This window comes from Sitophilus oryzae, unplaced genomic scaffold (assembly GCF_002938485.1).
Source record: "Sitophilus oryzae breed Bouriz unplaced genomic scaffold, Soryzae_2.0 scaffold_1389_pilon_pilon, whole genome shotgun sequence".
In the NCBI taxonomy this organism is placed as follows: Eukaryota; Metazoa; Arthropoda; class Insecta; order Coleoptera; family Curculionidae; genus Sitophilus; species Sitophilus oryzae.
In genome coordinates, this window is record NW_022146047.1 from 1,361,280 (window position 1) to 1,375,084 (window position 13,805).

The 13,805-nt window shown below is 32.3% G+C and overlaps 1 protein-coding gene across 1 annotated transcript in view; it reads right to left on the reverse strand.

The window, feature by feature from the left end:
• The window catches only part of LOC115875522 (ankyrin repeat domain-containing protein 33B-like), a 185,134-nt gene that overhangs the window by 6,854 nt on the left and 164,475 nt on the right, over positions 1 to 13,805 (reverse strand). Inside the window, exon 8 of the mRNA XM_030891001.1 lies at positions 178 to 405. Within this exon, the coding sequence (XP_030746861.1) occupies positions 178 to 405 (228 nt within the window). The remainder of the gene's footprint in view (positions 1 to 177; positions 406 to 13,805) is intronic.

Here is a 13,805-nt window from a genome sequence, read left to right on the forward strand (position 1 = left end):
TATAAATTATATTATGAAAAAGTCAATGGAGATGAGGAACTACAAAATCATCCTGTCAAAGCTATCAATTTTCCAGAAAACTTTTTCTTTGCTTATATGTAAATAACCTACGAATGAATATACGATGTGATATTAGGAAACGAAAATTAAATGTAAGTATAAAAAACAAAATCGTACCATTGGATTGAGGCTGAGGTACAGGCGGTATCGGTACCACTTTACCCATAACCACCCTGGCGCCCATCTCGTGCTCTATCCCCCAATGGCCGTAAGACGTGGACCTCTCCAACAGCCTCTGCCTGGCGTGCTTCTCTATGACGTCGGCACACACGTACCGTCCGCAGAACCTCGCCCATTGGTCAGCTCTGAACCCACGGCCGTTGTCCCTCAACGTTGGATTGGCCCCTAAAAATAAATAAAAAATTATTTTTTTTATACAAAGTCGGCTATAACATGTCTATTATATTACTTCATTTCTATGGTCAACTTCATTAACTAATATTTTGAAACAACAAACTCATTTGGAATAAAATCTTATTAAACTTTAAATGCGGACATACTGCTGTATGTATACAGTGTAGTGATGGGTTGTTATTTAACTATCTGTTATTTTATAACAATTATTTAGAAATAACATAACGCAACCGTTACTACTTCTAAAAAATAACAGATATAAAATAACGACACGTAGAGATCGGCCGCTCGTGAAACGAAAAACGAAGTCGGCGCCCTGCGCCGCCCCGAAATTCTATGCTTCTCGAAGCAATTCCAAAAAACAACTAGTATGGATGGAAAACATGTTATTTCGTCAACCATCGATACAGGCGGCGAGACAACGGACAACGGACAACGGAGTGGGGAATGCGCTACGGCGAACGTAGCTGCTTCGGTCGATCCCGTTGACGGTCGTATTGGGCTTACAACAGCTTAAAAATAATAGGATATAAAAGAAGCAGGTTTTTTGAAACAGTTGCGGGCATAACGCCTGGCGGTCGAGATAACAGGAGTGGGAAAGGAAGGCTGCTGAATCGGTCGATTGTCGATGGAGGCTCGCAACGGGTTGGAGAAGCAGTCATTTTAGATACGTTGTTTTTCAACCTGTTACGAGCATAACAGGGTGACGGTCGAGATAATCGGAGTGGGAAAGTAACGCTGCTGCATCGGTCGATTGTCGATGGGAGTTCGAAACAGGTTGGAGAATAACGCATCAGTTGTTTTAGATATATTGTTTTTCAACCTGTTACGAGCATAACGGGCGAAGGTCGAGATATTATGGCGCTGTATGTTTCAGTACGTTATTAAGTTTCAATATTTAGGTATTTATTTATTCCGAAAAATTTTCAGAATAATATTTTAAGATTTTTTAAAAATGTATACAGGGTGTTTTGAAAAATCTGGTCATTGATTAATCACGATCCTGCTTAAAGCCCTTGACGTAAAAAGCTGATTTTTGGAAAACGGATTGACTTTAGGGTGTAGAGGTTCGATAAGAAATGATTTTTCGAAACTCGAATTCTAAGAGGGTGAAACCACCCTCAAATATTAGAATATTTTTTATTTAAAAACCGGTGAGTTTTTCGGAAAAACTCTTAAACACGTATATTTTATTTCGTTGTTTTACATATTTTAAGATTTTTTAAAAATACATACAGGGTGTTTTAAAAAATCTGGTCATTGATTAATCACGATCCTGCTTAAAGCCCTTGACGTAAAAAGATGATTTTTGGAAAACGGATTGACTTTAGGGTGTAGAGGTTCGATAAGAAGGGATTTTTCGAAACTCGAATTCTAAGGGGGTGAAACCACCCTCAAATATTAGAATATTTTTTATTTAAAAACCGGTGAGTTTTTCGGAAAAACTCTTAAACACGTATATTTTATTCCGTTGTTTTACATATTTTAAGATTTTTTAAAAATATATACAGGGTGTTTCATAAAATGTGACCATTGAGTAATCACGATTCTGCTTAAACTGCTTGACGTTTAAAGCTGATTTTTGGCAAACGGATTGACTGTGGGGTTGAGGTTCGATAAGGAGGGGTTTCTCGAATCTTAAATTCCAAGGGGGTGAAAACGCCCCTCAAATATTACAATATTTGTTATTTAAAAAACGGTTAGTCTTTCGGGAAAACGCTTGGACACGCATAATTTATTTTGTTTTTTTACATATTTTTAAATTTTTTAAAAAATAATACAGGGTGTTCCAAAAAGTTGAGTAATTGATTAACCACGATTCTGCTTAAACTGCTCGACGTTTAAAGCTTATTTTTGGCAAATGTGAGAAAATTTGATCCGGTTTGTATGTTAATAGAAATTCTTGCTTTGCTTTATCATCACCATTACAAATTATTAATTCGACGCGAACGAAGTCGCGGGTACACGCTATTTTAAGTGTAAAATTAATTCGAACTCTAGTGTGTTGTTGGTTTACTTATGAAGAATATACTACACATTTTCTTATATTGCTATTTTTTGACCGCAAATGGTAAAATTATAACTAAGAGCTTCTCGCCCGTCGAGTGAGATGCACCCTGTACACTGCTACGCAATTCAGGAATTACGCCGATCGAGGGGCAAGGCGTAGGTAGATCGGAACGTATACGTATAGACGAGTGGCGGAATTTTGGCTTTTTTATATCGCAATTTGTAAACAGCGCTTATTTGTAAACAACGCCCGTTTTTAGAGAGGTATTTTAGATAACAATCGATATTTAGAAATGTTTTGACACCCTGGAAATACTACCACCGAGCATGTCATTGTTGCAACTTGCAACTGCGTTAATACGTCTGGCGGTGACCGCTTCATACTCTTTCAGATATTTAGCAATAAAATAAAGAAACCTGTTATTTTTAAGCTGTTATTTTAAGCTGTTTTTTATAAATAACTATAACAGTTTCAAGTATTATCTAAAAATAACAGTTTTGTCCATCACTAATACAGGGCCGCTTTAATTTATGGAAACGGTCGATTATTAGGTAAAATATAGGAGGTACCGCAAAACTTTAAATACAAAAGTTACAGGATTTTTAAATATCTATTAACGAGTAATAAATTTAAGTTTTGAGTCGGTCATAAAGTTGTGTTACATCAAACTTTATATTTTTAAATCAAAACCCCTGTATATTATTGCTTATTTCAATTCTTCCTTCAATTTTAAGCAATAATCGTAATACAAAATGTACATAAATTGAAGAACTAAAATGTTAAACGAAAATTTTGTAATATCCAGACTTGATATACTTTCATTTTATACATCTATCAACGCTAACTTGAGAATTAATGATAAATGTTATCAAGTGCCACCGTTTCGGTAGAATGGCATCGTTAAATGAAATTGAACATATCGAAATTAATTAAATCAAATTGTATAAGTGATATTTTCAAAAGGCAATAACTCGGAAACGGTCAGTTTGAGGTACATTGTGTGTATTTCGATTTTTGCTTAGAATTGAAGGATGAACCGAACTATGCAATAATATATAGGGGGTTTTATTTAAAAAAATGAAACTTTGATATGCCACGACTTTATGACCGACCCTGTTTACTTAAATTTATTACACGCTAATATATATTTATAAACCCTATAACTTTTGTATTTAACTTTTTGCGGTACCTCCTATATTTTACCTAATATTCGACCGTTTCCATACATAACAGCGACCCTGTATACACATATCAGTAAAAAAATGTGTTTAATTTTGGAAGCTTTTTATTTTTTAAAATTTAAGTATTTCGCAAGGATTTGAGAAAAAGTGTTTTAAAAATAACAAAGTAAAATCTGCTTTTCATAAATATTTTGAAAAGTTGGCGGCTCATCACACATCTGTCTGGTAAAAAAATATTTTCGAAATATTACACGTTTAAATTTGCAAATGTATAAAAATGAGAAATAAAAATAAGCAATTTTTATATCATATACGAAACAAGAACATATAGGGCATATAGATGTAATAACACTCGCAACTATAAAAGAGAAATCAAGATAGGACATAACTATTTTCTGTAGCTCTATTTCAAAATGCAATTTAAACTTTTACAGTTATCGTGTATGAACTCTTTCTGAAATTGTTTCTAGAGCACTGAGCAAGTTCTAAACGTTTTCAATTATACAGAAAATTACTTTTTCTTTAAATATTTTTTAATTTCTCACAGCTATTTTTATGTAATGAATATATTATCTATAGTTCATCTCAAATACACCTTTAGTCACGTGATTAAGCTTGACCGGTACAGCGTTGCCCACTTATTTTGTTTTAATAAAAATATTTTAGGAAAGAAAAATAAATCTATACTAATATATAAAATCCTTAAGTGACTGACATACTGATTAATCACGATCCTGCCCAAACCACTCAACGGAAGAAGCTCAATTTTGGCATACAGGTTGATTCTAGGGTGTAGAGGTTCGATAAGAAGGGATTTTTCGAAATTCCAGTTCCAAGAGGGTGAAACCATCCCTCAATTATTACAATATTTTTTATTTAAAAAACGGTCAAGTTTCCGAAAAAACGCTTAAACACGTACATTTTATTTTGTTTGTTTTACATGTTTTAAGATTTTTAAAAATGTATACAGGGCGTTTCAAAAAATCTGGTCATTGATTAATCACGATCCTGCTTAAAGCGCTTGATGTAAAAAGCTGATTGTTGGAAAATAGATTGACTTTAGGGTGTAGAGGCTCAATAAGAAGGGATTTTTCGAAACACGAATTCTAAGGGGGTGAAACTATCCCTCAAATATTAAAATATGTTTTATTTAAAAACCGGTGAGTTTTTCGGAAAAACTCTTAAACACGTATATTTTATTTTGTTGCTTTACATATTTTAAATTTTTTTATAAATTTATACAGGGTGTTTTATAAAATATAACCATTGAGTAATCACGATTCTGCTTAAACTGCTTGACGTTTAAAGCTGATTTTTGGCAAACGGATTGACTGTGGGGTGTAGAGGTTCGATAAGGAGAGGTTTCTCGAATCTCAAATTCCAAGAGGGTGAAAACGTTCCTCAAATGTTACAATATTTGTTATTTAAAAAACGGTTAGTCTTTCGGGAAAACCAAGCATAATAACAAGCATAATTTATTTGGTTTTTTTACATATTTTGAATTTTTTTAAAAAATCATACAGGGTGTTCCAAAAAGTTGGGTAATTTCTTAACCTTGATTCTGCTTAAACTGCTTGACGTAAAAAGTTTATTTTTGGCAAACGAATTTTTCGAAAGTCAAATTCCAACGAGATGAAACTACCCCTCAAATATTACCAAGTTATATAATAATATCGCCATATTATTTTTTCTCATGCTGACATAAATGTGAGAAAATTTTATCCAGTTTGTATGTTAATGGCAATTCTTGCTTTGCTTTATCATCGCCATTATAAATGATTAATTCGACGCGAACGAAATCGCTGGTACACGCTAGTTAATTATAAATATATAAACAATTAGTTTTTACATCAACAAAACCCACCTTCTTAAAAAACTCACTTAAAAGTATCACTACACAATTCATTTAAACCAAAAACTCGTAATACAAAATTAAAGTATCAAAACGAATGACAATGTCAGGAAATAAATAAATGTGGTAACTCGACATTTTTTACAGCAGAGCTACCACCTGAATCCCCAGCGGAAAATTTAAATTCCAATTAGTCAGCCTGGCGCCAAAAATGTCCATCGCGCGCCCTCTATTACGTAACTAAAAGTTTAATTGGTATAGCTTATAGTTAATAAGTGATATTAAATTATTAATAGTCACTTGAAGAGTACAACAAAAAGAAATGCAATAATTATACCAATTATATATATTATTATAATAAAGGGAAATTAAAACAAGTTTGGTTGCACGTCATCAATGACCGGTTCAGTACTTGGCCCTATTTTGTTTCTGGTGTTTATCAACGACATTGCAAATCTAGACATTAGCGGTAAAATCTACCTCTTTGCGGACGATACTAGTTTCACTTGGAGCGGCCCAGATGTTACGGCCCTATATAATACCATATCTAGTGACTTACGCACCATTAAATCTTGGTGCAATTCTAATTTCCTATGCCTGAACCTACCAAAAACTAAAGTTTTGTCATATAAAAGTACTATACAACCTTTTGTACTCAACATCACTATTGACGTCGCGTCGTGGACTCTGTGAAATTCTTAGAACTTGTTGTAGACAACTAGTTAAATTGGGACTTGCACATCGAAGCTTTATCAAAGAAACTAAGCGCTGAAACTTTTGCACTAAGATCAGTTTCTAAGGAACTTAACTTATCAACCTCTAGAATAGCCTATTATGCCCTTTTTGATCACATCTTCGTTATGCCCTTCCATTCTGGGATACTTGCTGCGCAACAAAATTTGATCGTATTTTCAAACTTCAAAAGAGAGCAGTTCGATATTTATTGGGACTGAACAGTAGAACTCGCACTGCTAGAATTTCTTTAAAAATTTCAAAATACTGCCTCTTCCTTCTTTATTCATTTTTTAATCCATTTGCTTAATCCGCAAGAACATATCTGCTATTCCCGAAAGGTCATCTCACAACTATTAACTTAGAAATGCGGAGCACGATCTTTATCTGCCAATCCCGAGCTCAGAACTAATTAAAGACTCAATACTGTACAACCAAAAAAAATGTACAATCTTGGCCTTTGAATATCAAGTCGCTTTTATTCTTTCCCGCATTTCGCAAAAGCTCTTCCCTACTGGAGAGTGTTTAATCATGAACTTGCTAAAAGCGATGATATCGACTTGCAATATCTTGCACACCTTAAAACCATTTGTACAAAAACTAAAGATGACAGAGATCCTGACCTTATGTTTTTACGAAGTTTGCTTACATCCGTTAAACAGTTAGGGCCCACAGAAAATTTAGAATTTAAAAGCGAGATGATCACTGCATTAAAAAATAAACTCAAGAAGAACAGAAGCACAGACCCAAAGACATTATAAAGATAGACCGAACATCTCATTCATAAATACTCGTTGGTAGTGTATCAAACATTCCAATGTGTCAAACAAGGACAGAAGAGACAGAGAAGTCTATAATTTCCGACCCCGGCAACTAGGCGCATTTGGGATTGTTCTAATGGCCAGTGGCGTATCGTTTTTTGGAACGAATTTAATTAGTAAAGTAAAAGTAAAGTAATTAGTAAAATTTTTATTCCATATTAATATACTACATTAACACTTTTTCGTCAGATGAGTTTTGTTATAAGGTCTAATATAATAATACAATTAATATCCCACATATACTTATATTGAAACGTTAGTAGTTTTCGAAAATCACTCCAACGTCGATTTTCAATTTAAACTTTCAGTTACTTCTATATAAACTTTCAGTTACTTTTGAATATTTACAGTGTGACTCAGGCTTCCGAAACAGTTCTATATTAGGTTTGTTTATAATTTTAAGTGTCTTGCATATTTGTCTATATTTTTTTGGTTGTGTATATTTATATATATTACTTTTATAGTATCATGTGTTCGCCATACGATAAATAAATAAAATTAGGTTTGTGGTTGGTGAATTTTCTTTCAATTTTTTTTCAGAATATGGAGGCATTTAGGCACATTTTAGACATTTTTGTAAACATAGGTGGCCGGAACATATTTTCAAACCAAAGTTGTAGATTTGCCATTAAATTTCCATTCCAGAAATACCTTGGGTTGCCACTTGTCCTTTTTTGAAAAGGACAGTCCTTTTTTGGAATAACTTATCCTTTTGACTTTTTTTGACTTAAAAATTTTGCAATTGCCTTTTAGTCTCGCAATAGAAGGCATTTATCATTAAAAGTATAAAATCTGTGTGCTACAGTATGGGATTTCTGTCGCATAATAATGAATACCTATTACGTTTATTTACAAATCCATTACTTTTAAAGGTAGCTTCATCAGATAATCAAATTTTAGTTAAATGTCCTAATCTTCATGAACTGTATTAAGCATATGTATTGCGGTTTCAATCACCTGTTGACAAAAAAAAATTGAAAATGTGCGTTACAATGGCCCCCATCTTATGTAAAAAATTGAAATAAAAATCACAAACCAAAAACGTAATAGGTAAAAAGCTTTTTTTTATATTGGTATGTATAAAACTAGTAGCCTAAGAATTATTTACAGTTCGTCCCATTCTAAAAAAAGTTAAACACACCGTACAAATAACTCTAGGAAGATGTATTTGTACGGTGGTAAAAAATTGTCTAAACAAGGCCGAAGGGGCAGATATAATAAAGCAATAAAATGTAAAAAAGGTCGGGTAAACACCTTTGTTTATTTATTGAGCAAAATTCCTTTAGAATATCGTATATAATGACCAAAATAGGACGCAATTTTAAGAAAAAAATGTCACTTTCTGGCTTATAATAAAGTTTCAAATGTAACGTTTATATATACCAAATTTTTTATGATCTACAACAGTTAGGTAGTAATTGAGACGAATTATAATGCAATTACCGGCTATTACGTTCTTGTTTTAATAGATCAAAATTCAACAAAAATAATTAGAAATTATTTTAATTGTGAGAGGCTCCCTTGTGGGACGCCTATGTACGATTACGGCGCGGCGGAAACAATACCTACCTGTGAAAAGACAAATTTGGGTAATTTGAGCTTATTTGTCCACACATTTGGCACTGTCGTACCATATTGAAAATTCGCAGATTCAAAAGTACATTAAACAAAAACAAAAACTACTGAAAAATACTGAAAAGTTCACTTCGGACTTGATTCCGACTTCAAACACACCGTAAGCTAAACGTAGTACGCTATAACGGACCATAGGCCGTCGCGAGGGGTTGTGGGACGGACGGCTCATTTCATTCTGGAAGACTAGCAGCGACGTTGCCAGTAGTTCTAGACGTTTCAGCACATTAAACAGTAAACATGTCTTTTAATAGTAACGCATATATCCTCTGGTTAATAACATATTATTACGCATGCTTCTTTAAAAATAAACTATTAATTTAATTAAGAAATTGAGATTTATTGATATCCGGTGAAGGTTTTAAAGTCACCTTTTCTGCAAATCAAACTAAGTAGATAGGCGCAAATTTGATATGTGGCAATGTCGCCTTCTCTATCTCAGTTGATTTTTACAGTACGTAGTCAACCTCCGAATGTTTGATCGGGTTAAAATGCATAATGTGATATCTGTTCTTCCTAAATCTATGCACAGACCAGTATACTTCCAGCTCATCCACATCCTAGCAACTCAAAAAGCGTTATTTATTAATTTATTTATTCATTTTGGTACACCCTATGTAAGCATATACATTTGTAAGGAAGCTCCAAATTGTAAAACTGTATACGAAAAGTATTACTTATTTTTAATAAAGCAATCATTTCCAAGTTGCTGGTAATTTATTTATTTACAGCCTCTTTATTCATTAATATACTATTATTTGATGTCCTTGGTAAATAGTATTTATATACATACATAAGAGAAATAAATAACAGGTAGTACGCATAATCAAACAATTCAAATTTAATTTGAGTAATACAAAATTTCAGAACAAGAAAAATAACTCCCTAACAAGAAAAATAACAAAAGAAAAACAAACCAAATTATAGAGCAATTTATAAAACTTTCAAATAAAAGTCATTTTGATTTATACTAGCAGTAAATCTATTCAATTGATTACATAAATAATAGTTTGAGTAGTTTATTCCTAATGACGGCAACGTACGGCTTCAATCTGTTGGCTTGGCTTAGTTAGAAATTATGGATTTTCAATTTGGTATCGAAAATGTCAAGTGTAATAGATATTTTTTTACCAAATTGGAGACATTTGTTTCTCTCTTATTATTAAACAAAATTAAAGAATACTTTTATTAATTATACCATACGATCGAAAAAAAAAACGGCGTCAAGGACTGCTGGGGAATGACGATCGACGATAATTTTGGCGAGGTCAAGCCCTAGATCCTATTACTTGGCCCGTACTCTTCTTCACTTTCTTTTTCATAATTGGTCTTAAGAAGGTTGTAATTAATTTTTATATTGAGTAAAATTTATTTTTAAATGGTGTAGCTTAAAATTCAAGGAAACTATTTTTCTGGAGTTTGTATCCGTTCTATCCTTTTTTATTCTTTCTCTAATTAGTGTTAATTTTTATGTTAATTTTTGTCATTCCCAGCTGTCTTTGATGCCTTTCTTTGATCATACAGTACTTCTAATAATGATTAATAAAAATAATGTCGATATATGTTAATAGATTCAAATTATGTAGGAATTACTAAATTCTGTCTAAACTAGTCATGAATATGTGGTAGCGATAATTATACAATTAAAAAGAGAGTACTTGACTTTACTTAATTATACAAGGTGAAGAAAAATTGAAAATTTAGAATTTCCTGAAATTTTTTTTGGAAATTGTTAGTTAAAAAATATAATTTTTTGGAAATTTTCAAAGTAAAATAACTCGGTTATTTTGGACTTATTTGAAAAACGGTAAAGAGAAAATTATGTTTCTTTTATCGAGATATACCAGCCCTGAAAATATTCACACTTATTTAAAACTCATCCTGTATAATAAGTATACAAAATATATTATTTATGTTTTACGGGGTGGTTAGGTTGAGACAGTAACAATGCAAAACCAGACAAATGTCAACATACCTTAAGTTGTCAACCTATGATTTTATCATTGGCAAATGTAATTGGTGTCTACGCTACTACGTCACAACATTGGGTTCTAAGGCATTAACAGTCAACGTCTAACTTCCAACTAAAATAGTCGTTATTCCACGTAAATGAAGTGCGCCATTTAAAAAAAGATGTATTGCAACGTTTCCAGATATATAAAACAACTATTTAAAATTATTTATTATGGAATTTCTTAATTTTTTAAAAAATATGGAAATATGACGAGAATTAGGACAGTGACGGTATCATATTTGGCATTAAATATTTCATTTACGTACACGCTGTATATTTTTCCTATTCGTTCCTAAAAACAGAGTAATTTTGCACTGTATCTTCTTCACTTCCTGTTAAAATCAAGCGTCGTACCGTAAAAATAAAACACTTTTACGTATAAAGAACGACAATGTGACGTTCACGCGTCGAGTAATAGACTTCCCGAAGCCAATTTAGTTGAGCAAACACGCTCTTAACGGGCTGGAAGTCGAAACAAATTCCTGCTTCGACAGAAGACGCTTTTATTAGGGCGGCAATCTCCCCGAACTCATTTCGTTCCTAATTCGGTTGGAGGCTTAGAGTGCGCCCTCCGCCTGTAAAGTTACACACGAGCCGAAGTCCTTTGCGGATAGGAAAGTTTAAGGGAGGAGAGGAGATGCGAGATTCGCTCTTGTCTTAGAAAAAACAACATTGTCTGCCGTTTACATTTCAATTTGCTGTTGCTTAGGCAGTGGCTGCCATTGGGGAAGCCCCCAATGTTATTAAAACTAAGATAAACAGTTCTGCTTCCACTGAAAAAAATATTGTTCATAATATTAATGAACATTGATTATTAACTGTTGTTTCATTGGGACAATGATTTTTTTCATTAATATAATGATTTGTTAATCATAGATCGATGTCCGATTTATTAATACTATGAATCAAATTTCATCAAGATAATGAAAATCTGGTTATTAAATTAATGTAAGATTTTCATTAATATAATGAACCCATAGACTTATAATAAAATATAGACTGAGCATCTCATTCATAAATAGCTGGAACATGCGGTCAGACAATGTCTTGTTATTGTTTTGTTATTGTTTTAGGTTATAACGAGTGCGACACGAGCGATAGATAGGTTGTCTCTGTCGTAACGGTCGTTCCCTGACGACTCTGACGAAAAACACAACACTGTCTTTCGTTTCTCAAGTACACCTGAACTCTCCGTATCATAGCCGGGTATTTTTTTATTTTAATGAAGCTATAATGAAATAATATATCGTATTTAAACTTTTTTTATATTTTATTAAGATTTAGGACAGGTTTTTTTAAATAAAAGTTTAGAAAAAACGTCTTAGAATCCAAAAAGGATAAAAATAATAAAATACACGTTATAGAAGAAATTTTATAATTTAAATTACGTAATTTTTGAAATTAATAATAAATTATTAATTTTAGTCAAACATTTACAACCCCTAATATTAATCCAAACAGGATCTATTCCACAGATATAATAGAATCGGCGACAGGGAGAGAAAAAAAATATGATTGTTGTATTTTTTTTCTGGTTAGGTGATGTCTTATTATGTAAATTAGAGAAAACATAAATCTGTTCCATTAAAGCAAAGAAGGTGATAGGAAGTGGATAAAATGAAAACTACATTTATTTAACTCGGTACTGTCTTTATTATACCGGGTGCGTCCCAAAAGTGGCTCATCCCCATAATTTTTGTATATTTTCAAATAAAAAAACAAGATTTAGTATGTTAGTATATGACATAAATTAGGATTGATTGACGCACTCAATCGTTTTTGGTCACTTCCTCTTTCACCGGAAATGACTATAACTTTTAATTTTTAAACGGCACCCTTGGTATATTTCTACTTTATTCGATAGAAAATGACACTCTGAATAGAATGACATATGTCAACTTTTGACATTTTTGCATATGGTTTAATTGTAATTGTAACACGCGGTTCATAACGAGAATTTAACTCGAAATACCAAGTGTGTGGTATCAGTATATTCATAAAAAATGCTTTTTCCAAATATGCTAATGAGTCACCCTTGTTCCATTTGAAAAAATTGACATATGTATGATTAAAAATACGATTTGTACATCTTTTAACCGGCCTAGACAAGACACGAAACCTATTAGACGATCAAAACTATTTTTCCAAGGCTCCTTGAACTTAGTGTTTTTAACAACACCATGGCACCCTGGATTGAAATTTAAAATACGATTTGTTTTTAAACGACAATGTCAAAAGTTGACATATGATATGTCATTCTATTCAGAGTGTCATTTTTTATCGAATAAAGTAGCAATATACCGAGGGTGCCTTTAAAAATCAAAAGATGTAATCATTTCGATGAAACAGAAAGAGACCAAAAACAATTGAATACGTCAATAAATCCTAATTTATGTCATATACCTACTAACATACAAATCTGTTTTTTTTTAATCTGAAAAATTAGAAAAGTTATAGGGGTGAGCCACTTTTGAGACGACCCGGTATATTAAAAAATATTGTTTCATAATGTAATATCATTTTAAAATTCTTGTACGTTATTTTAGATTCTGAAGATAATTTTAGAATTAAACCGGAATATATTTTTAATAAAAACATTATTAATTATTAACGGGGTTATAATTATGATACAATGTAAGTAAGTAAATAATGTATTGTAAGAGAAAAAATTCAGATTTTACATTTTACTAAAATATTATCTAAATAAGCGCGTTTCTACAACAACGCCACTGACTCCCATTGGGTAAATTGAGAGTTGCCTACCGGTCGAAAGTCGTTTCAAGACTTCAAATACGTTTAAAATAAAAAAAAAAATTAAACGTATTTGCAAGACTTAAATGGATTATTTAAGTCAACTTTCTTGCAAATTTGGCACTGGCGAACTATATTTTATAGTTCTTGAACAGAAAAAGTCAATCAAATAAACACTTAATGTACCACAAGCTAAGAAAATGCGTTAATACAGCCGGGGACATAGCGGCAACAAAGCTTTACAGCACACGTGTGACGCGTACTACAAGGTAATAAAAGAATGAATAGGCTCCCTCGCCTCTAATCGGTGTTGTCATATTGTAAAGAACTTATCCTTTTTAAACCGTATCCGACTTATAATTTAGTAGTATAAGGACTATTTAATACATCTATGGAA